The sequence below is a fragment of the Cyanistes caeruleus genome, chromosome 21, assembly GCF_971803275.1.
Source record: "Cyanistes caeruleus chromosome 21, bCyaCae1.hap1.1, whole genome shotgun sequence".
NCBI lineage: Eukaryota > Metazoa > Chordata > Aves > Passeriformes > Paridae > Cyanistes > Cyanistes caeruleus.
Window position 1 is genome coordinate 8,565,157 of NC_141721.1, and position 23,805 is coordinate 8,588,961.

Sequence of the window (23,805 nt, forward strand, 5' to 3'; positions counted from 1 at the left end):
GCACCGGGCCCGCCAGGGGGCGCGCGCCCCTTCCCGGCGCGTGCGCACGGCGGGGCGCGCGCGGGCCCGACCCGCCGCCCCGAGCGAGGTGAGAGGCGGCCCCGGCGGCCCCGGCTCCCCTGGCTCCCCTCGCCGCCTCCTGCGGGCCGAACCGGGGCCGGGCCGAGCCGGGGACAGCGCGGAGAGAGGGGCGCGGGGAGCGCGGGGAGCGGGGCGCCGGCTGCGCGCGCGCTGCTCCCGGAGCCTCGGGGCCGCGGCGGGGCCCTGAGGGGGCGGGGCCGGGCGGGGGCGCCGCCTGGCGGTGATGGGGAGAGGGGGCAGCCGGGGCTGGAGACGGGAATGGGAATGGGAATGGGAATGGAATGGGAATGGGAATGGGAATGGGAATGGGAATGGGAATGGGGGAGCGGGAATTGGGATGTAGGGGAATGGGGATTGGGATGTGGGGAGTAGGAATTGGGGGATTAGGATATGGGATATGAGGAGCGGTGACTGGAATATGGGGATGTGGGGAGCGGGGATTGGGATGTGAGGGATTTAAGGGTTGGGATGTGGGGGATTGGGGAGTAGGATATGGGGGAGTGGAATATGGGGAGTGCTTTTGGGAGGTGGAGAGCACTTCCTTGCACAGCAGCTGCTCATAACTCTCCACTCACACATCCATTCCCACTGAAACCCTCACTGTGGGGTTGCATCCCCATCACTCCACATCTCCGTGTTTGATTTCTCCCCTTACCCAGAGAACAGACTTTGATCTGTGTGGAATGGGGTCTGGGGGCTGCTGACAGCCCTTCTGCTTCCTGCTCAGGACATCCTGGGAGGATCACACCTGTGAGAGCTGTGGAAGAGGTGGCTGCAGGGAGAGAATTCCCTTTGGGATACAAGTTTGGGACAAGGGTCACACTCCGGGTGCTTAGGCCAGCCGAGTTTTACTCCAGGAAGCACAACCAGCACCAGGAGGGAGGGATGGAGCGCCTGGCTTCCTTCAGCAGTAAGTGCTATCAGATAATTCAGCTCCCACTTCTGGTCATGAAAACGCTGCATGGTACAAGGATTTCTTGGAGCAGTGGGATTTTGGAGTCACCATCCCTGAAAGTGTTCAAAAAATGTGTGAATGTGGCACTTTAGGGACATGGTTTAGTGGTCATACCAGTGATTCAGTGTGAGTTTTGTCTTATTTCTGTCTACTTCTAATTGAGCTGCTTCAAATCTATTTTCTTGGAAAAAATCAGAATCAAGGGATCTCAGACTGGTTTGGGTTGGAAGAAACCTTAAAGCCCATCCAATTCCACCCCCTGCCAGGGCCAGGGACACCTTCCACTATCCCAGGTTGCTCCATGCCCCATCCAGCCTGGCCTTGGACACTTCCAGGGATCCAGGGGCAGCCACAGCTTCTCTGATAATCCTGTTCCAGGGCCTCCCCGCCCTCACAGGGAAGGATTTCTTCCAAATACTCCAATCTTACCCTGCTCTCTTTGAGTTTGAAACCATTATAACCTGACAATCTTATTTATTTTGTTGCACAATTGAGTTCATTTAAAATCCATAAAATCACAGAACATCCTGTGCTGGACCCACAAGAGCCATCAACTGCTGGGGCTGGGCACAGGTGAATTTAGGGGCTGTCAAAGCAGTGCTGTGCTCGTGTCACAGGAGATTTCCTCTTGTTTTCCCAGGTGACCCTTTTGATAAGCCCCCGTGCCGAGGCTGCTCCTCGTACCTGACGGAGCCCTACGTGAAGTGTGCTGAGTGTGGGCCCCCTCCCTTCCTGCTGTGCCTGCAGGTGAGTGCCAGCAGCAGGGCAGAGCCTCTCGTTGCTCTGGGAGAGCCATCAAAAGCCTGCCTGGTGCCAGGCTGTCCAGGGACACATTATAACTGCTCTCTCCAAACATGGATCAGCACACTTGTTTGCTCAGGGACAGGGAAAGGACAAAGAGGGTTTGGAGGCTGAAGGATTGTGCCATGGGCAGGTGGTCAGAGAATGAAAGTGAAAAAGGGACTGGTGAAAACCTCTTCAGGGCAGAAATAACACAGTTCTGATCTTTTGTTCTGCAGTGTTTCACCCGAGGGTTTGAATACAAGAAGCATCAAAGTGATCACACTTATGAGATAATGGTAAATATTCCTTTTGGACAACACCTACTCAATTCTGGGCTCTCACAACTTCCCCAGAGCTAGGAACCCTTGCTTACTCATATTACACTGAAAGGTTAAGTGATGCAATCCTTTGATTCAGAGGTTTAAAACTATTAAAAAAAGAAAAATATCCACCTGAAACAGAATGGAGTAGTGAGGTCATTTACAGCTGCATCTTTTTGTTGTGTCTGGATAGCACAATGCACCTCACTAGAATTACAGTCCTTTAACCAGGGACATTGATTTCTGTTTCTCTAGGCTTGTTTCTCCTGCCTCAAAATTAATAATTCTTCAAGTCTCCAGTAATTTTACTGTGTCATAGTATAACATTGTGGAATTACAGCTGGGAGACACAACATGTACCAGTATTTGCTGTGGTTGATGACCCAGTGCTCTAAGTAATCCAGTAATTATTCAATCAGGTTTTGTGAAAGCTTAAAACTACCAGAATTATCTCTTGTGTCACTCCATGAACTTTGCCCTTTCTGAGGTGGGGTGGAACAGAGGATCACAATTTGTTCTGCTTTTTTCTTCTCCAGACATCCGACTTCCCTGTCCTGGATCCCAACTGGACAGCTCAGGAGGAAATGTCTCTCCTGGAAGCTGTGATGGACTGTGGATTTGGGAACTGGTGAGAATTCAGTGGGTCAGCCAATTTCAGTCATTGCTGGGAAGTTTTTCCTTTCTTTTCCCTGGATCTCTGTTGAATTCATCAGTGCACATTGATTGTTCAATGACTCCTTGTGGGTGAGACACTGATTCAGCAGCTAAAGTGGAAGGATGGAGTATCAAATCCTGTTTTCATGAGTTATCTGTCTTTTCCTTTATTAAAAATAGTTGTGTTAAAAGTACAGAATCCCAGAAATCACAGAAGCAGAAGTGAGAGTTCTTGAGCACACATTGCTGTCAGAAGTAAGACTGATAACTGGTTACAGAGTTTACCATTACCTGGAATCAGTAAAATATGTAAAAAGCTCTCAAATCACATCAATAAATTTCAAGCCTGTTAAAGATGTGCTACATTCTGTCAGCCAGAGGGTTTCCCATAGGAAAACAGTGAATTGCATTATTCATGGGCACCCAAAAATGTCCCCTGGCACAAACATGTGAGTGTTGGTGCTGAGAATGTGAGTTCAGACACCATCACAGGCCAGTTCTCTGCACACAACCAACCTCTTGTCCAAAGTTATTGTTTCCCACTGGAGAAATTTGAAAAACCCCAACATTTCTGTGTTGTTCACATGAAGCCTCCCCCTCTCCCCACTCCAGGCAGGACGTGGCTAACCAGATGTGCACCAAATCCAAGGAGGAGTGTGAGAAGCACTACATGAAACACTTCATCAACAACCCCCTGTTTGCATCCACCCTGCTGAACCTGAAGCAGGCAGAGGAGGCTCAGCAGCACGAGACAGCCATTCCCTTCCACTGTGAGTATCCCTGCTCTGCCAAGGCTGGAATCAGCAGCCCTGGGAAGGACAGGCACCACAGATCCTGTTTGCTTTCATTCCCAAAGGGATAACCTGTTCTGATAACTGGCTTGCAGAATGTCAGGAGTAGGGTTCTCCTCACACTGGATTAATTCCTGGCTGTATCAGATAGACAAGGCTGCCAGTTCCATGGGAAAAGACAGGAAACAACATGGTCTGACACAAACATCAGGGTCTCAAAAGCAGAAGCTCCTCCACAGCCAGAGCACACAGAAATCACTCCAGCAGAAACCTGAATGTTTTACCCATTGGATTGGAAGTTCCTTCACATGTGTCCCTCAGGATAGTGTGTGAATGTGGTTCTCACCTGTCCAGCCCTGCACTGCTAAGGGAACTGAGAAGGGATTTCTGCCTTCAAACATTTCCTCTGATCATGTGCACATTACTGTGTACACGCTGTGTCCCAGGCCTAACTGCTGATTTAATTTGTCATAAAATCACTCCTTGCAACTATGCTGATTTCACACCTCTCTCTTGAAAACTGCCTGTTAAAACAGTCTGCAGCAAGTTAACAAATTCTCAGTTTTCCTTGCATTTCACATCTTTAGCATTCCCCCAGTCTGGCAGCTGTTCATTCCAGAGCTCCCCAGCCTCTCTGGGTGAGGCAGTTGCTGGCTGTCTGGAGGTTTACATTTCCCAGTAAAGTGGTTAGAGCTGAACGGTAGGAACTGGGCAATTTTGGTTCTGTCCCTGGCTGTTATTGATATTTTTATGTGCCCTGGGCCAAGACAAACTCTCTGTGCTTCAGCCTGCTTTATCTGTGCCTTGGGACACACAATGCTCAGCTCCTGCACAAGTGCATTGTGAGCCTCAGACTATTATTGTCTGTAAAACACCAAGCTCCTCAGCTGGGAAGTGCTGTAAAAACTGGGAGTTCTCTGGCTTTAATTGCAGCTCTGTCAATGGTCCCCAGAAGAAGGCAGATTTAACATTCCTGTTGCTATTAACTAAAAGAACCTGCACGCTGAGCCCCAGGGATCTGCAGAGGTTTAAAGGGGGATGCTGAGCTCCAAAATGTGAAGTTTACATTCCATTACCTGTTTATTACCTTGAATTTGTGCTTGGCTCTTGAGAATACTACGAAGATCTCAGATTGCTGCATTTTTCTCTGCATTTTTCTGACTATAATACTGAATAAAAGCCCAATCAGGGTATTTTTCTTCAACTAATTATTCCCACTTTTCCTGCAAAATAAACACTTACTTACAGATCCTTAAAAAAAAAAAGATCTCAAGTCCTATTCAACAACTGAAAACCTTTGGTTTTTTTTCAGCTGCTGATGATCCCCCTCGGCCTGCCTTTGATTCCTTGCTCTCCAGGGACATGGCTGGGTACATGCCAGCCAGAGCTGACTTTGTTGAGGTAAGACTGACTCTCCTCCCGTTGTTTTAAATTTGCTGCTGGGTGCAAGCTCAGCACACACACCCCTGTTTGCCCCTGCCTGTCTTTGCTCTTCATTGAAAAACCTCACAGGAGGGCACAGGACTGAGGGGTGCTGGGAGTCCTGTGGTTTAATTTCAGGTTATCCCGCGAGGAGCAGGGAGTTGGACTCTGATCTTTACGGGTCCCTTCCAGGCTGAGATACTCCGTGATTAAAGCTCTGGATTAATTAAGGGTTTGATGCCAGAGGTGGCGCTGGTGGCCTGCAGAGCTGGGGCAGGCAGCAGAGGCTGCAGGACGTGCTGCTGCCACCAGATGTCCAGCTGTCCAGCCAGGGTGGCCCTGCTGAGTGGGCTGGGCGCTGGAAATTGGCTGCTCAGCCAAAGGATCAGCTGCAGCACTGCCACCTGCCCGAGGGGAGCACACACAGCCCTGCTCCAGACATCACCTGGGAGATCTGCATTGCTTTCCATGCTTTTGGCCGGGGGCCCAAGGCCCCAGTTCCTGCTCATGTCCATGGAGGAATGAGTTCAGCCATACAGGGGCTTGGTTTTGTACCTCTGAGCAGAATGAGCACCCAAAAATCACACCCAAGGCTCTCAGGCACATGGTAGGGACTCTTGGGGGTGTCCTGAGCCAGGCCAGGAGTTGGTGATCTCTGTGAGTTCCTTCCAGCTTGGGGCATTCAGTGACTCTGATTTCCATCACAGTCAGGAAGTCGTGCCCTGATTAATTCCCACTGTCCTGTCACAGCACCCTGCTCCAGCTGCAGCCGTGGGCATGCATTTACACACATTTTCCCCAGGTGAAGCTCCCCTGTGCTGTTTGTTGCTCAAGGATGGGACCTTGTGCCCTGTGTCTCAGTAAATATCTCTGTTCCCAGTCCTTCTGCATGTTCTGAAACCTGAGGCCAATATTTTAGTGCTTGTTAGTGACAATGTATTAATCACCTCTGAACAGGAGTTTGACAACTATGCTGAGTGGGATTTGAGAGATATTGATTTTGTAGAAGATGATTCAGACATTTTGCATGGTAAGTGCCATATTTTTGTACCCAGTCTGAAAACTGTTTCAGATGCCTGTGCAGCTCTTCATTGGGTTTGGTTGGGTTCATTTCTCTTTCTGCACACACTTTAAAAGGGAACATACACTTCTCATGCATGGGGTTTAATGTTTGGGCTTTTAGTGCATTAAATCTATCAGGGTAGGTATTAATGGAGGCAGCAAGGAGGTGTGTAGTTTAAGACTATGTGAAACACATTAAAAGTGTTGGACTCAAAGCTGTGTGATTTTTCATACATTTAACACGTCCTGAGTTAGAGTAGCATCAGCTGTGTGTGACAACTTCCTTTTTATTGTGAAGATGATTGTGTGAGCCCAGTTCCTGCTCTGAGTTTCTGTGAACATGGCTGCCTTAATAACATGAAATAACAGGAATTACTAAAGTGACATTTTAATCCACAGAGAGGAGAAGATCCTGCTTTTCCCCACATTTGTAAGTACACGCAGGGTTTATGTTTATGCCTCAGAATTCTGCCATCTGTGTCAGGCAGTTCTAAGCTAAAGCCTTTGCATCCCTTGGAGACAGACAAATCCTGTTACGTACAGACAGTCTTGGCAAAGTTAAAAACACCAGTTTGAAGTTGAGCAGTGTAGCAGGAGCTTTAGGAATGCAAACTCCCCTGGCTCAGGGAAGGCCATGAGAGTCGTATGTCAGCCTCTCCCCTTTCAGCATTTATTGAGAGGGGGACTGGCTTGAGGCCATGGCAGGGATTCCTCATGCCAGCTCTCTGCTGTTTCATCCTCTTCTGGGTCCTGGTGAACTGAAAAAGAGAAATAATCTCCTATTTCTGCACATTAATTGATAGATTTATGTTCAGTCAAGCGGGTTTTGCAGCACTCCCCTTAACACCTGCCTTCCCCCCAGGCACAGTTCAGCCATTTGAGGTCTCTCCTGCCAGGTCCTGTCCTCCAGGAGCTCTGCTAACTCCTGCTGGAGCTGGATCTGCTTGTGCTCCTGCACATCCTGCAACAGGGACTTCACAATCGAATTAGGAGCTCGCAATTTAATTATGTGTTGTGTGAAAAAATACTTCCCCCTGTCTGCCCAATATTTTTGCCTGATAATTTCATTGGATGTTCTCTACTCCATCCTTCAGTTGTCTTCAGTGTTTGGGAAGAGATGTCAGGCATTTGCTCTGTGCAGACTGCTTGGCAGAGGTTGTGGAGCGTGAGCAGCTGCACTTTGGATCTCTTAGCCCAGGAACTCTGGCATCTGCCTTCCCACAGCTGTCCCAGATCTGCCCACGTGAGAGAGAAAGCCTGGCAAAAATGAAGTCCCAGGGTCCAGCCAGCTTTTTCCCTTTCACATGAGGCGTCTTGGGGAGAGAAGGAATTCTTTTCTAAAGAATTTGGAATGAGATCTTTCACTTCTGCGATTTAATACAAAAAAAGGAAGGAGCCACATCCTCCCTGTCCTGCAGTTTTAAAGGGCTCAGCTGCCCACTTTGCTGGAGAGAATTTTGCAACCCAATTGTAGGAGCCCACGGGGCAGGAAATGGCTCAACATGTGGCTCTTGAGAACAGGGCTGGTTCAAGGAGCCTTTGTGCTTTGTAGCTGATGGGCAGAGGGGGCTGGGAGGTAACCTGGCTGTAAAGGTGAAAATGTGACACATTTTATAGCCCAGAGAAACCCAAACAGGGCCTGGCAGCCAAGATTAAGGCTCAGGTTGGGAAGAAAATCTTCCATTTGTTTTCTTGCCACACGTTAAACCTCACTGGGTTCAAGATTAATTGTTGAAAACTATTTTCATACTGAATTTTCTGCAAGTCACTCAGGCTAGGCCCTGGGAACACCCCAGCCAGTACAACTTCTGTGGTCTCTTTCCTTCTCTTGGTGCATCAGTCACTGCTCAGTGCTGCACATCCCACAGGAATATTTGTGCTTCCATTGGAGTGGAATTCCTCCTTGTTCCCTTTCTCACACATTGCTTTTTGTAATGTTTTATAAAAAATATTTTTTAAGAAGTTCTAGATCTAAGCTGCTTGACCTCTGTTTTCTGATGTATTCTATCGTTTATATGACTTCTGTTTGTAGCTTTATCTCATGAGTTACCTGTTAGATTTCCCTGTGTCACTCTAAACAAGTTCTTGGTATTCCCACAAGAAAATGCTATTTAATACAAGGTGGGAAGGCTCCCAGGCAGCTTTTATGAGCAATGCAGAACCTGTACCTGCTGCCTCCTGAGCTCTCCCCACCTCACAGGAGGTCACAGACATCACTCAGTCACTTCTTGGTATTAGTGAGATGGCAAAAAAATTCATATTTCAATTAAATTCTGGAATTGTTCTCTTTTATTCAGTGCTGGCAGTACAGTAAGGGCATGCAAATATATATTGCAGTTACACAAAAACATAATGGACAGATCAAAAGCACCAACCAGTTACAACCCTAATTCAGCCCACAGTGCTTGAATATTTCATGAACTACAAGTTTTCATCAGGCTGAATTAGAACGTTGGTAATTTATCTTTTTCCCAGCTTTTTTTCCCCCCTTCTCATGTAAATGATTTTTCACTTCTAACACTGTAAAGTAATTGCTGAAACCACAGATTTAGAAGTGAGTGGAAATAGGCTGCAACTGGCAGGGAAATTTGATTTCAAGCTGCAAGGCAGTCAGTGTCCTTCCTGACAGAACAGGGTGTTTATTCTGCTGTGGAAGTTGCTGCCTTGCTCCAAAGGCAGATAACTGTTTGCCATGGGTCCTGCTTTCCCTCCAGGGTGGGTGAATTTGGACTGCAGCCCTTCAGTCTGTCCCCAGCCCAGCACACACTGGTCCCACAGGCTGTTTACTGGGATTAGTTTGCATTCTTCCCATTATCGCTGCCAAGGCAGGTTGGCTTCCGTGGAACAAAGCTCTCACTCATCAGGGCTCAACAAAATTTCCTGCAGACCAAGTGAGGCTGAAGAGGAATGAATAGCAAAAGCTGTTTCGGACACACTCTGGAGAAACCAAAATATTTGTTGGTTTGTTTGGTTGGTTTTTTTTTTTTTTTTTGGAATGGAGGAAGGAGCCTTGAATTGCTGCCTATCAGTGGGGCCTTCAGAGCTGCAGCGAGCATAGCAAAGAGCCTTATCAGGGCCCAGAGTGGACACTCTGAGCACGGTGTCAGCTTGGATTATCTCACATTACCAGCACAAACAACTGCTTCCCCGGCAGCATCCATGGGGAAAAGCACAGGCAGATCATTCTCATTCCCCCAGCATCTCCTCTCTCATTTCCATGCAGCGTGGAGCAGCGTAGTAGTCGGAGTTATTCATGCATTCCAGATTTGGTAATCGCCTGGTCCTGTGTGAATATGGCTATTAAAAACAAAAGCCCCTCCAAAAGGCCATGTGGCAGAAAATACTAATTTCACTGGAAGCAGAAGCTCCATTTTTTGCCTTCATTTGTTCCTTCCTCTCCCCAGCTGATCATCATTTCTTTAGAATATCGTGCACTCAGGTGAAAGCATCAAAACTCCATGGTTAGAGGTGCATAATTACTTGTGATATTTATAGAGGTTCTCCAGTACAGTTTCTGCATGTACTTATTAAGTTCTGCCCACACAAACCCCAGAAAATAACAAGTTGGCTGAGCTTGCAGAGGGTTTCAAAACTACAAAAATATTTTCCGTAAATTGGCACCAACTCCAACCCTTCCTAATGGATTTCATTCATGTTTAACTTGCTGCATTCCCAATTTCTCGTCCCCACATTTTAGCACAAAGGAGAATTTGCTATCTCTACTTGTTCTTAAATTAGGAAACTTAGATCCCTCACTATGAAAATGCACGATGATGCTGAAAAATGCAAGAAATTTGGACAAATAGGTAGGAATATTACAGGACAGCACCCCCCCCATCTCATATAGAATCCTTTACTCTTAGATTAATGTCAGATCAATTTGGGACAAACTGGAGGGTTTTTTCCTTGGGATCAAGCTCCTGAGCAAATCCCCACAGCCTGTGAGCTTCAGCTGTCCCTGTTTGTATGAAATTTGATTACCCAGAGGGATGCAGGGATGAATTTCCCAGAGGCTGGGGGCTTCCTGGTGTTTACACCTACATACATATTTAAAATAGACATATAACCACACTTCTTAATTGCATTATTAATTATTAATCTGAGAGTACAATCAATAAACTACCACTATCAGTTTTGCTCTTTTTGTGTAACTACAGAGAGAAACTGATCCTGGGTTCTGTCTCCCTTGGGCCAACCCAGTTTCCCTTTTTCCAAAAACTGGTTGTTGTGTCACAGCCTCTAAGCCACTGCCAAGCCTTGAGCCTTTTCCTTCTGAGAGCACATGGAAATTATTAACATAAATCTAAAAAAAAAAAAAAAACAAAAAAACCCACTAAAAATCATCCACCTCTACACTCATTTAATGACCTAGAATTTGTGTGTTATCTAACAGAGCTAGGGAAGGGAAGGTGATAGGTGTCTCTTTATCTTGTATTTCAAGAATTTACCCAAAAAAAAAAAGTTTATTAAGCTAATGGCTGCAGGAAAAAGGAGCTGCAGGCTCTGTGAGTGGCTCAGCCAGGCTGCAGACAGGTTTGATTTTGGGAAGGATGTGATTTCTAATGAGTATGGCTTTTTCCTGGGCTTCTTCACATTGTCCTGAACTATTCTTTGTTCTCTGGCAGACAGATAAGTTTGGAAGTTAACAAGCTGGAATCTTCCAGATGCTTTTAAGAACTGTAGCAAAGGCTGAGTCCTCTCAGTTCAGAACTGTGTCTGCTTTTTGGAGTTCCTTGTTCTGGGCTAAGGAACAGAGATGACACCTCAGATCCTTACATTTTTTTTTCAGGAGAAGGAATATGTATGAAGGAACAAATTTTAAGTGCTGATAGCAAAACAGTCCAAGAAGGGAGAGGAGAGTTCTCAGGACCTGCCCAGGCTCATGTTTACATGAGTGTATTTACAGTGATGAATTTGTCAGGAGTAAGCAAAAAGAAACCTTCCCCAGGTACCAAGGACTGCAGGTTTGTCTCTAATGAGTTGATGCCCTGTAAAATTGCCTCAGGATTTTTAAACCAGCAAAGCAATGACCATTTCAGCCTAATGTGAACATAAAAGCTTTGAAATTCAGCCTCCTGCAGTGATTGCTTATGAATTCTTTAATCTTTGTGTTTTTCAGCTCTGAAAATTGCAGTGGTAGATATCTATCATTCCAGGCTAAAGGAAAGACAGAGACGGAAAAAGTGAGTTTTAAAGCAGTAACTGTGTTTTTTCCTTCCCTGTGCAATGCTGATGGATTACACATCATTAATTTCCTACTTCAGGGAAAAAAAAATCCTGCCAGACTGTGACTGATTGCTGGACCCCCACTTTTTCCCCAGAAATATTTGGATCATTATTTTCAATCCTTAAGTTAGTTTTCCACACTGAAGATAACTCTATTGCTGATGTGGGCTTGAATAATTTATTCAGCTCATTTGAAAGCATTCTAGAATGACTCAATCTATTAATTAAATTAAGTTTTATTATAACTTTGAAATACTTTGTTCAATATTTAAAATTACATCTTGCTGGATTACTCCCTGCTGGAAGAATTAGTGATTTGAAGTGAGGCTCCTCCAGTCCTTCTCATAAAACTACACAGTTCTGCTGAGTGACAGGAAGGATTGACCTGGTTATTCATAATTCATAAATAAAAAGTATTTATGTGATGTAATTTCCATGATCATCAATCTTGTCACACTAAAGGAAAGTGCTACAGGGCTCTTCATAACTCTTGGGGTTACATCAGTGTCAGGTTTTGTAAAGTTTCAACAGCAGAATGGGACAAAAGTCTGGAAAATGACACAAAAGTGCTGATGTCACTCTCAGAAAGGTGACTCTGCACGGGACAGGAAGGTTTTGTGCAAGGCAGAGGAAATGTAATGGATTTTATAGAGCAAGTTCTGATCTGACCTTGACAGCCCAACTCTGTGGTATCTTATTTGCCAAAGTGGAGTCACCACAGAGCAATGAGCACGTGGCACTGCTCACTCTGGTGACAAAGGGATTTATCAGGCACCTGCTTCTCCCTCTGCTCCTTTCCCTGATCCCATCAGGAGCGGTTCAAACCCAGAGTTACCTCCATCACGTCTTTAAAACCCAAGCTGCCACAGAAAAATGCCTTTCTCTTGTTTCCAGTGGTGGCATTTACAGTCCAGATCTCCCCTGTGCTTTAGCAGAGGGATGTTTGTCTCTCTCTGACGCTGGAAATCATGTTCATGACACATTCATTACCTCTGATTTTGGAAGGACAAGTTATAAGATGCTGTAGATGTGAAATCTGTGCCTAAAGAAGCAATTTCCAACCTTTCAAGTGATTGCAGCTCCCTTTGTGCTCAAGGCTGATGCACACCACTGTCCAAAATTTACCCTGATTAAAGACACACTGCATCATGTTTCCATTCCAGCCAGCCCAGGGTTTATGGAGATTTCATTTGTGTTTAGTTTTAGATTCCTCTGATAGTCTAAATCAAAGTTTCTTCTGAAGCCTTTGTGTTTGTGAGGCAGTGCAGGAGTAATGGCCTTTATTAATATAATTTTCTTTCATTTCCAGAATTATAAGAGATCATGGCCTGATAAACCTCAGAAAATTTCAGAGTGAGTATCAGGTGTAACTGCTTCACTTCAAAGTGGCAAACTTCACACATTCACCATTTCCAGGTCACCAGTGTGGTTTGTTCATACTGGAACATTCAGACATTCTAAATTGCAGCAGATTTCCTGCCCCAGCTGTTCCCAGCTGTCTGGTTCTAACTACTCCCAGCTCAGTGTTTTAGTTATTGCCTCAAAATTGCTCTCCAGAAGCATTTTGGCCTCTACTGCAAAGAGGGCAAAGGGGGAAGGTGAAACCTTCCAAACTGCCTTTGGACTGCACCTCACTCTTGTGAGAAATAACTGAGCAACATTTAAATATCACCCTTTATGCCTTAAGGATTTTAAGGGCTGTAACTTTCGTTGTTTTTTATTCAGCAATTTGTAGTTGTGACATCTAAACAGCCAAACTGTGGATTTTTAGGCAGTCCCGAGGCTGGAGCTCACATCAGCCCCCACAGATATTTTCTCCTGGCTCAGGAGTGGTAATGTGTGGCACTTTTCCCTGCTGTAGTTCTGGAAAGGCGCTACCCCAAGGAGGTGCAGGACCTGTACGAGACCATGAGGAGGTTTGCCCGGATCCTGGGGCCCGTGGAGCACGACAAGTTCATCGAGAGCCACGCGTGTGAGTGAGGGCTCTGCACACACAGGGACAGGTTGCATCATCTGTTTCCTAAATAGATCCCTCTCCTGGAGGGCAGGAGGTGGTTTTTCTCCTCCTCCCCCATCTAACTACCTCAGGAAAACAAATACATTTGTGGTTTGATACGTTGAATGAGCAGCGAGTGGGGTTTTTCCACTAAACTGTATCCGAGCTCTTTGAGTTCGCAGCTGACTGAACATTCTGGTCACGTGTTAGAGGTAATATTTTTTTATCTAAAGACCATTGTTTATTTACTGGGACTCTGTACCAGGGGAAGAATAAAATCCCTATGTTATGTCTGTATGGAGAGATTGGGAGCTGGCAGCAAACTGAATTCTTTGAAAGACACATGTTAAACTATGATATGTCACATAATTATATAGTGCAGTGGTCATTATGTCCTTACCTTAGGAGAGAGGCATTGTTCCATCCCTGAATCATCCCATAGCCTACATTTAGGCAGATTCCAGCCCGAGTCACCACATCCTGCTTCATTCTGTGACTTAAACTGGGAGAGTTGTTGCTCATTAGAAAGAACAAAGCATTTACGCAGTTGTGCCCATGTTTTCAGGACACCCTGTGTGAAATACCAAAAGCATGATCCTGCAAAATCATGAGTCCCACATGGGAGTGCTGCTCCTGGAACTTGGTTTTGTTGCAGTTTCTGCAGATCCTCAGGTGAACCTGACAGTCACAGGTCTCCTGAGCAGCAGCAGGAAACAAATTCACAAGGAAACTTGTTCCCTATATAACTGAGCAGTGCTGGAAGGCAGCTGATGAAAGCAACAGACAGGAAATATCTCTGAGCAAAAGAAACATTTCATCTTACTGACTGCAGGAAAAAAAATTGTCTGCAAGGAAAAATTTGGGGAGGTCCAGCTAGGAAAATCATAGTTCCAAGAGAATATTTGATGTATAAGGAGCCTGGCTGGAGTAGTTCCTCAAACCTATTGAAATGCCTTCCAGAAATCCCACATTATTGTTATTTGCCTTGTCTAGGGAATGGCAAAGGGACTATCAAAGCATGAAGAGAAAATGCCTTTTCTGAGCACACAAATGCTAGAAACCAGCTGAAATCTGTGACCGAGGAGCATGGGGACACAGAGAGATTGAGATCTTGTGGAGGGAGGTTCACTCTGGCTGTGGTTTGTGTGTTCAGAGCTGACCTGTGCAGGCAGATAATAATGAGCCATGTTCCCAGTCCACCCCACTGATCCACTTTTGCTTTTCTGGATTTCCCTCCTGCCACCTCGTGGGGTCCAACAGTGGAATTTGAGCTGCGCAGGGAAATAAAGAGACTCCAGGAATACAGAGCAGCAGGAATCACCAATTTCTGCAGTAAGTACCTGATGTATTATTCAGCCCATTCCCATCCATCAAGGAAGGAAAGGATGATTTTACAACATTCAGGATGTGTTGAATAAAAAGACACTTAGTTCAGAGAGGCTCTGGAACTGAGCAAGGCTTCAGCAATGATGCACAGTCCAGCTGGGCTGGTTTAGAGCTGATTTGAGCCATCAACTTGGAGATCACAGCGTCTAACACAGCTCTGCTCTGGGCACCACTTTGCAAAAGCTTCATTAAAAAATATTTATGTCATGGCACAGTGGTCTCAGGGGCTTACCTTGGGACACTTTTGTTGCCTGGGAACGCATGTGATATCTGGAGAGAGGCCTGAGACCTCCACATCAATGAAATGCCCTGTTTTATCCTGGAATTAGATCATGGAAGCCTTTTTTGTTTGTTTTTGAATTTAACAGGGGGAAGGGTGCAGGGTGGAGTCTAATCCCTTCTGGTGCCAAGTAGTCATCACAAGGGAGAACAGCAGAGGTTGGGCCCGAGGTAGAGAACTTCCCAGTATTTCCTGAAGCAGGGAAAAGCCAGTGTGGAGTTTCTGGCTGAGGCAGGTGGTGAGAGCAGGGTGTGTGTGTGCCACAGGTGCCCGGACCTACGACCACCTGAAGAAGAGCCGGGACGAGGAGCGGCTGAAGCGCACGATGCTCTCGGAGGTGCTGCAGTATATCCAGGACAGCAGCGCCTGCCAGCAGTGGCTCAGCCGCCAGGCAGACATGTAAGCACTGCCACTGGGCGTCCAGGGAACCTGCCCCATCCTGGGAATGCCCACAGCCAGCTTGGATGGGGTTTGGGGCAGCCTGCTCCAGTGGAAGGTGTCCCTGCCCGTGGGATGCGATGAGCTTCAAGGTCCCTTCCAAACCAAATCTCCCTGGGATTCTGTGGTTTAGTTTGCATCAGGCACATTTTCCTGCCTGATAGTAACAAATCCATTCCTAATTTGTCAAAGTAGGAACAGCCTGCAAAATTCAGCAGGGCAGGAAAGTGGGTGACAGCAATAGTGCTTGTTGAGAGCAGGCAAAGGAGGGGCTCAAACCCCTCAGTTTTATATTTCAGGAACTGAACTGTTCATAAAGTCACAGAGGGAAGTGAGCTCTTTATGGATATTAATGAGGGCACAGCTGATGCCTGAAATATTTCAATGATTTTAGAAGCAGCAGCATTATTAATGTGTCATCACCCTGCACTTGGATTTAAGGAGCAAGCTGCAACATAAAGGAAGTGCATCCTGTGTGCAGGAGATTGTTTGGCATTTCCCCACTCAGTCTCCACTGGATTTTTAATTGTGCCCCCCTCCACAATTCTTCGTTGGGTTTTTTAACAGGTTTCAGACATATTTTTCAATGTGGGAACACTAAATATTTATAAATCCTGTTGACTTCTAGTCAGGGCTTGGGTTATGCAAGTTGAATTGTATAATTATTACAAGTTGTGGAAGAAGCACTTTCAGGGCCAACACATGCAGTTATTCTTAAAAACATGAAGGCAATTTGAAAATTTCCTTTCTTTTCAGTGATTCTGGCCTGACTCCCACGGTACCAGTTCCTTCAACTACAGGTAAGTGTTAGATGATGTCTGCTAAAAACCCAGTAATATCTCTCTGACAGCCTTTTTCTGACTCCTTTTCCTGAGTGTCAAAGTGTCAGTCCTCAAGCCTCACGGTTAAGGACTGCTTAAGTCAACATGACATCAATCTGCAAGTCATTCCACTCACATATCCTGCAGGATTTTCTGCTGAATTTCTAGATTTTTCTGACTAGAGGTCAAAACCCATCCTAAAGCTACATTAGCAAGGCAGGAAACAAAGGAATTTTCACAGCCTGTAAGCACAAATTAGGGTTTTTTCCACCATGAGGACCCCATCTTCTTTCAGTGCCCAGTAAGGACAGATTCAGGGGTCAGTCAAGGTCCCCATGAACAAGACTTAAATAAATTCCCATCCCATTTGTTGAGGTCACGGGGTGACTGAGGCTGGGATAAAGTTTTACTGCAAGGTTGTTAAATGTTTCCAGGGAAAACGGCTTTGGCTCTGTCCCCACACCCAGTGTTTATGTGGATGCTGTAAAACCACTTGAATCAAACCTCTCACAGGTGGACACTGGGTCTATATGTTCTTCCTCATTTCTTCCAGGAGCCTCGGAAATTTGGGTCAGGATCCCAAGCAGTGAGTCAGGGCACTGTTCTAAACCTATTTGGTGATTGCTAAGATCTGGTATTTTGGAGAAAAAACAGCTTTGTGTATCTCAGGGTGTCAGAGTCCGTGAAGGGAGGACATTGTCTTCCAGCTGAAGGTCTGGAATGAGGGATGAACTTCCTTTTCTGTCAAGGATGCAGTGTCCCATGAAGGGGATTGTGTTGCCTGTGGAGCTGTGATAGCTCACAGTGTTTACAAGCAGCATCACATGTGGAACAAAACCCAAACAAAATACCATAGAGTTGCTAATTAAGCAAACATCCTGCCTGGGGATGCTGGGGAAGAGCTGCCACGTGGCTCTAATTAAAGGCTGCATCACTCTGAATATACAAGAGGGCAAATTAATGCTTCACTTCTAGATTCTAAGCTCTTGACTTTGCAGCCTTGATATGTTTCCTTGAATGTAGTTTGTGTGTGTGTGTGGTATTTTCTAGGTTTATAAAGGAGTAAAACTGGATTCTGTCGTGTCTCCTCCTAGCACAGTCACCCCATGCCATGGGAAGAGGGAGCAGTGCTGAGAAATAACTTCCTTTACACCTCCCACAGACTCACACTCCAGCTTCTCCCAGTCCCTCAGCTCTCTGCTCAGGCTCCTCACACCCAGCCAGATCCCGTCTGTTCCTGCAGCTGCCCAGGAGACTGAGAGACTTCCCAGTGCCAGGGGCAGGACCTGGGCAGGGCAGGGGCCTTGGGAAAGACAATGGCACATTTCCCAAGGTCTCATCACTTTGCCAAATTTGGGAAGTTGTCCTGGGATAGAGATCTATCTCTAACTGCTGAATATGCAGCCCACAGCACAGGGGTGAGAGACTTTTTTCCAATGTGAATAAATAACCCAAACTTTATCCTGAGCTCTGCAAGTTACAAAAAAAAAAAAAAAAAAAAAAATCCTATCAGAAAAAAAAAGCCAAACCTGCAAGCAGACAGCCCTTAGGAAAGTTTAGTCTGTGCCAGGTAATGTCCAGCGAAGTTAAAAACAATAGTGAAAGTGAGAAATACCAGATGACCTTGTGATAAATATTCCTTCAGAACTGTTTATTGTAACAGACAAAAAATAAATGCCCAAACTGCATTTGCCTTGCAATACCTGCAACATATTTAAAGGCATTTGAAGAAAACTCTGCCTCATGAAGTTGTCAGTAATGCCAGAGAGAAATTGGCTGCTTAATCACACCAATAAATAGTCTCAGCATCCTTACAAGGTGCTGGTTTCAGCACACCTGGCACACCCTGCCTGGAGCTGGGATAGTCAAGAGGCTCAGCCCAGCTGAGCCATGCCCGATGCCAGTCTGACACAAAGCTTTTGTCTTGCAGTTCCTCCCAAAAATCAACAGCTCACGAGTCTCATGCAACATTCACAGAGCTTAAAATTGCAAAACCAAACCTTTTGTCGCATCAGCAGAGCTTTATGCTAAGCCCTAAATAACCCTGTCTGTAAACACTTGGCTCAAGCTGGGTTGAACTGCCTCCCTAACACACCCCAGCCACTTCCAAACTGCTCCAATTCTCCAGCATTTCCTTTCTCATTCCACAGGCAGACGGAGCGCCCCACCACTGAACCTCACAGGCCTGCCAGGCACAGAGAAACTCAACGAGAAGGAGAAGGAGGTGAGGAAAGCATGGAAGGATCATCTCTATAAACTGTGTCTCCACAGCACAGGGCTGCCCACACCACGTATGGGGAGCTGTGAATATCACCTCAGTTACACAGAAATCATTCAGGTTTTCCAGTTGGCTTCTTAATTTCCTGTGCTACACATACAGCACAGACTGGCTTATTTAGCAAAGAAAGGAGCAGAGCACCAGGGTGTTATTTGGTGCTGTTACAACATCCATCTCCCTGCCTGCACTGTGAGGCTGGGCTGAGCAGAGGGGTTAATTTTCCTAATGAGCACTGGTTGTTTTTCAGCCCAGTGCAGGCCTGGCCTCCAACTCAGTGAAAAACTATTGAAATAAGAGATTATTATTTCTTAATAGAACTCCTAAGGTGTCCTTAGGCTGCCCCAGGCAGGTTGCAGTGCCCACGAAGCACAGCTGTATCTCAGCCTGCCCTCTGTGTGTGTTTCCCTTGGCTGGAGCTGGCAGCATTGGGAATCAGCTCACGGCTCCATGTGGAGCTGGCATTTCTGGCTCCATTCAGCACGGGAATAATGGTGGCAGGGCATCAGTGTGTGTGTGTGTGTGTGTGTGTGTGTGTGTGTAATCTGATTTCCTGGTCAGCTGAGACAGAAAGTCTGAGGTCTGAGGAATTCTGCAATTTCCTATCCGTGAGGAATGAGCATGAAGCATTTCCTTATTAAAGGGAGGAGACAGACAGTTTCTGCAGCAGGAGCAACGCTGTGCTCTTGGAAGACAGCTGGAATTTGGGAGCTGAGCAGGAGCTGTGCAGCCAAACAGCTCAGGGGCTGTGCAAAGCCATTCCTTACCAAACTTCCAACCACGGAATGCCTTCCCTGCACAGCTTCCATGCCAGACTTCTGGAGGGGGCCGGCAGAGCTGCTTTTGTAGAAGGTATTAGAGCCTGAGCCTGCAGGGGATTAGCAGCCAGATGCCCTCCCTGGCTCCCGGCCAGCAAGCCCAGTTGCTGCTTCCAAGTCTGGCATGTGTGCTTCCCGGGCTTTGGAAGGAGCAACGCCCACACAGGACACACTCAGAGCTGTGCTCCTGCGAGCCCAGGGCTCGCTTTCATCCTCCTCCTTTATTTTTCCACCAGGAATGTTTGTGAATGCAGCATCCAGCAGGCTCCTCCCCTCCCTACCTGTGGATCCAAACAGCTCATCATGGCATTCCCATGTGCCTCCCCCGTGCAAAGAGACACTGAAAGTGTTCTCAAGAAAATATTCCCTGTGTTCCTCCCCCAGCAGGGCTCTGGGAATGGAAGAACATGACAAGTGTTGGTGTTTATTAACTTCACCTTTTGTCTTGCAGCTCTGTCAGATGGTGAGGCTGGTCCCTGGAGCCTATTTGGAATATAAAGCTGCTTTAGTGAACGAGTGCAACAAACAGGGAGGCCTGAGACTGGCGCAGGCTCGAGCCCTCATCAAGATTGATGTGAACAAAACCAGGAAAATCTATGACTTCCTGATCAGAGAAGGGTACATCACAAAGGCCTGAGGACAGGCAGCAGTGCTTGGCTGGAGCATGCAGATGTGGAGAAGCTTTGAAGTCGCTTTGACAGCTCTGAAAGATATTACCAGTGTTGAATGAAGGACATTTCCTTTTGTTTAAAACCTTTCGGGGCTTTTTTTTTTTTTTTTTGTAAAAACAAGTAGGGAGCTTTGTTAAATTGTATGAATGCTGACATTTGTCTGGGTTCCTTTTGACTCTGCTGTTGTCAGGATTCCGCTGCCTCGCAGTGCTGGGAAGGATCACACGCCATATAAGCTGATCTTAAACGTGAATGGGCATTCATTCCTCACACCTCCTGTGACTGCAGAGAGGATCACGGTACTTTTGTGCTGATGGTGACAAAGAATAAGGACAGAGTCACACTTTGTGCAGTACAGGGTATAGAAATGCAGTTCCTCCCTCTTTGTGTTCCTTCCTAAATCAGCAGCAGCTTTCAGAGGCGACAGCACGTGCTCAAGGGTGTAAAAATAGAGCTTGCAGTGGTCCAGTCTTTTTAACTTACTTGTGATAAAGAATTGGAAGGGACATGGCAGGGAAGCTCCTCAACAGTTGTTACTTTTATGTGGTATTAGCACATATCCCAGCAGGAGGGCTTTGCACAAACCAAGGAGTTTCAGCTGCTCCCACCGTGATTTGGGGGTGTCAGGTTATATATAATCCCTCGGTTTCTGCTCGTGGGGAAGGCTGGAAGCTACAGCCACTGCAGCTTTTGGGAACAAGAATAAAATGGTTCTCGGGACCCTGATGTTCTCCCACAAAAAAGGAGAACAAAGCATGAAGCTCCTGTTTAAGGGTTTTTTTCCCTCAGCATTACCAGCGACGTGCCTGAGGAGGTGCCACAAGTAACTGCTCAAACACAGCCCCCATCACATCAGCTGATCCCTGAGCTTCGGTACCAAATGTTTGGACTTGGCAATCAGCTGGATGGTGAAGATGGTTCTCTGCAGATGCAGCTTGTGTGTTTATTGAACAGTAAATTGTTTGTCAGGCAGCTTCCTGCTAAGGTGTAATGCTGGAACCATGTCCCACAGGAAACCCGGGAGCCAAAGCAGCTGGGGTGTTGGATGCTCCCAAGTTTGGGATCTCATGGAAGAGCCTAACTGAGCTGCAGCTGCACCAGTACCTAGACAAGGTGTTTAGGTTCGGGTTGTTGTTTTTAATTAGAGTGATTATCCTGTGGACCTGAGGTGCCATTGAATGTGAAGTATTTTGGTTTGTAATAAAATCAAAATGACTTGAAACAATCTTACATCCACATCCCTGAACTCAGAGTGAGACTGTAAAGGTCACACAGCTGCCTGGATCTATATCCATCAGCTTCTCACAGAGAGAGGAGATACACGCCCAGCAGCGGCTGTAGGGATGCAGCCACTGCATTTCCTAGCAAATATTACTATTTAAAGAAAAGCAGCAGTAATAAACTATGTGTTGAAGATTAAAGTCTAGAAATTGAGACTGGGAATGCCAAGTGAAAGGGCACAGTAAGCTGTAAAACCTTGGGAATGTTTTTCCCACTTGTCTTTTAACATTAAACAGCCAAACTGCTTTTCTTTTGTGGGGACTTGCACCCAAAGGCAGTAAAGGAGCTGAGTGCATGGAACCATCCTGGGATGAGCTGGGGTTGGTTTTGGGGGGCTGCAGACCCTTTAATTACAGACTCAGGTGGACGTGAAACATTAAATATGGAACAGGGCTGGTGGCAGGAGGGAGATGGGTGCTCTGGGGTCGTGGGGCCTGTAGAATTGGTGACACCAGGGCCGGGGTGAGGCGGGGAGGCTGCGGCTTAGTCACAGCACTGAGGTATGCACGGAATGAGTCTTCCCGGGGCTGTGTTATCCGCCTGTCATTAAAGCATCAGTGCTGGGGGTTTTTTTTGGGACTCACAGCTGCCGTCACCCCAGCAGCAAACGTACTGGGCCCGCTGGTGACTCAGCCCGGGAGGTGGGGGCTGCCTGGAGCAGATCCTGGGGGCTCCTGCCGCCCCAGCAGCGGCTCCTGCTCCCCACCGAGCAGATAGCACCGATAACGACGGCACACAAGGAGCCCTAGTTTTAGTGCCTGCTCAAATTCCCATCAGGAGGGGCCTGTGAAACTTAAACCATCTCCTTGGGAGAAAACACCATGCTGGAGCAGCTGCTTTTGGGCTGTGGTTAAAGAAACCTCAGGCTGCCATCCTGGTGAGAAGGGAAAGGGGAAAAATCCAGAGCACGTGGTGATAATGCCCCACAGTGATCTCTGGCCTTCCAGGAAAAGCCAGCACGGATTTATTAGTGGCTGTGGAGAAAGCACACACAGTGACACAGGCAAAGCAGACACATCCCCACAGCCCTCCCTGTGACTGGAGCCGATGGACGGGGCTGGGAGTGAGCCCATCAGCAGCACCAGGCACACAAATTCCTGCAGCCCTCAGCCCACTGGGCCTCTTCCCACCCGGCTGTTGCCCAGGGAGGTGAACACACTTCCACAGGGGAACCACGGCCAGGCCACTCATCCCACATTCCGTGTGTTGTCACACCTGGCAGCACCGGGTCAGGACCATGTGGGAACCCAACAAGGAGTAGAAAAGCATGGGGAACACAGAGATGGGGTCAAGCAGCACTCAGAGCACACTGGTGTCCAGCATTTGGGGTCTCACAGAGTGGGAGCTGTTGGGCAATGCCTGCCCCACCGCAGGCTCTCCATGGCCACAAGCAAGGATCACCCTTTGCTCCAGGGAATGCACCCTGGCATCTCCTGAGCTCTCTGTACAATCACCAACATCTCATTTCTTTTGCAAAGCCTGTCTGGAAAGTCAGTGCTTTACGAACCAGGCGCCAGCACTCCCCAATGGGAATGAAATGGGAATGGATGGGAGCTCAGAGCACCTCATGCAGTGCTGGAGGGGCAGGCACTGCAGAGCACCCTCCAGGCCGAGCTCCCAGGGGATGTCTGGGGTCCCTGGGAGGGGCCAGCCCCCAGGAGGCAGGCGGGGATGTGCAGGCTGGGATGGGGAGGGAGCAGCGAGCGTCCTGGGGAGGCTGAGCTGAGGGATGTCAGTGCCAGCCCTCGCTCCCAGGCCGGCCACAGAGCCCCAGGCTGCCAGAGAGGGGTCGGGGCAGGACGCCGAGCGTCCCCGGCCACGCAGGGCACGGCTCACGAGGCTGCTCAGCCCCTGACTCAGCGGGTGAGCACAGGGTGAAACTCACCCCACCCTCCTGAGACAAACCAGCACCCCGGCACCCCTCTGTGCCCGGCCTCTCGCTGAGGGAATGCCAAAACACAGCCCACGCCATGGGGTCCCTGCACCACACAGCATCCCTGCATCCCTCTGCCTAACCAGGGGCCAGTCAATGCAATACAGGGACCCCAAATGCAGCAAACACAAACAGCAGAGCTGCTCCTCCTGAGCCTGTAGAGCCCACGGTCACCCACAGTCCATCAGAGGGAAAACTGGCCTTGGGGGACAGCGCTTTCCTGCGTGAGGCACCTGGGTGGCCAGGAGCAGGCAGCGATCCTGGCACGCAGGGCAGGGCACAGGGATTGCCCCGGTGGTGACTCAGCTTGGAGCTCCCCACAGCCCAACACACCCAGGCTGTGGAAACACTTCCCATTGCACCCACTGGCCCCATGGAGCAGAGCACCCCGTGGATTTGGAAAGGGACACACACCTTCATGGCCACACCCTGGGAGCCCCTCAGCCAAAATCCTCCTGCCCATGGAGCTTGGCTTGGAATAAGCTGCCCTTCTGCTCCTTGTGCTGCTGGAAAGCGAACAAACCCCTGCCGTGCTTGCCATCCCTGTGGAGCTGTGACATTCCTGCCTCCTCAGCGAGGCCTCCACTGACCCACATTCTGCCACTGAAGCCC

At 47.6% G+C, this 23,805-nt stretch overlaps 1 protein-coding gene across 2 annotated transcripts; it reads left to right on the forward strand.

Moving 5' to 3' along the window:
- Window positions 1-28: 28 nt before the first annotated feature.
- On the forward strand, window positions 29-21,201 carry TADA2A (transcriptional adaptor 2A). Of its 2 annotated transcripts, none has more exons than XM_086859385.1 (16): window positions 29-88; window positions 809-991; window positions 1,677-1,783; window positions 2,056-2,115; window positions 2,676-2,767; window positions 3,406-3,563; window positions 4,897-4,985; window positions 5,964-6,036; window positions 11,188-11,251; window positions 12,604-12,647; window positions 13,156-13,266; window positions 14,551-14,622; window positions 15,223-15,355; window positions 16,151-16,194; window positions 18,366-18,439; window positions 19,760-21,201. In XM_086859385.1, exons 2-16 carry the CDS (start codon window positions 967-969, stop codon window positions 19,943-19,945), a joined length of 1,332 nt encoding a protein of 443 aa, XP_086715511.1. In that variant the 5' UTR covers window positions 29-88; window positions 809-966; the 3' UTR covers window positions 19,946-21,201. The 2 variants fall into 2 exon arrangements, with proteins under 2 accessions (XP_086715511.1, XP_086715510.1); XM_086859384.1 differs by having other exon boundaries at window positions 71-88; window positions 741-991.
- The last annotated feature ends 2,604 nt before the right edge of the window (window positions 21,202-23,805 follow it).

Excerpts from the sequence above, each read along its gene's own strand:
- TADA2A (XM_086859385.1), top strand. The coding sequence starts at position 967 with ATGGAGCGCCTGGCTTCCTTCAGCA. Across the intron at positions 1,784-2,055 it reads CCTTCCTGCTGTGCCTGCAG|TGTTTCACCCGAGGGTTTGA; the intron begins GTGAGTGCCAGC and ends TTTGTTCTGCAG. Across the intron at positions 15,356-16,150 it reads CTCAGCCGCCAGGCAGACAT|TGATTCTGGCCTGACTCCCA; the intron begins GTAAGCACTGCC and ends CTTTCTTTTCAG.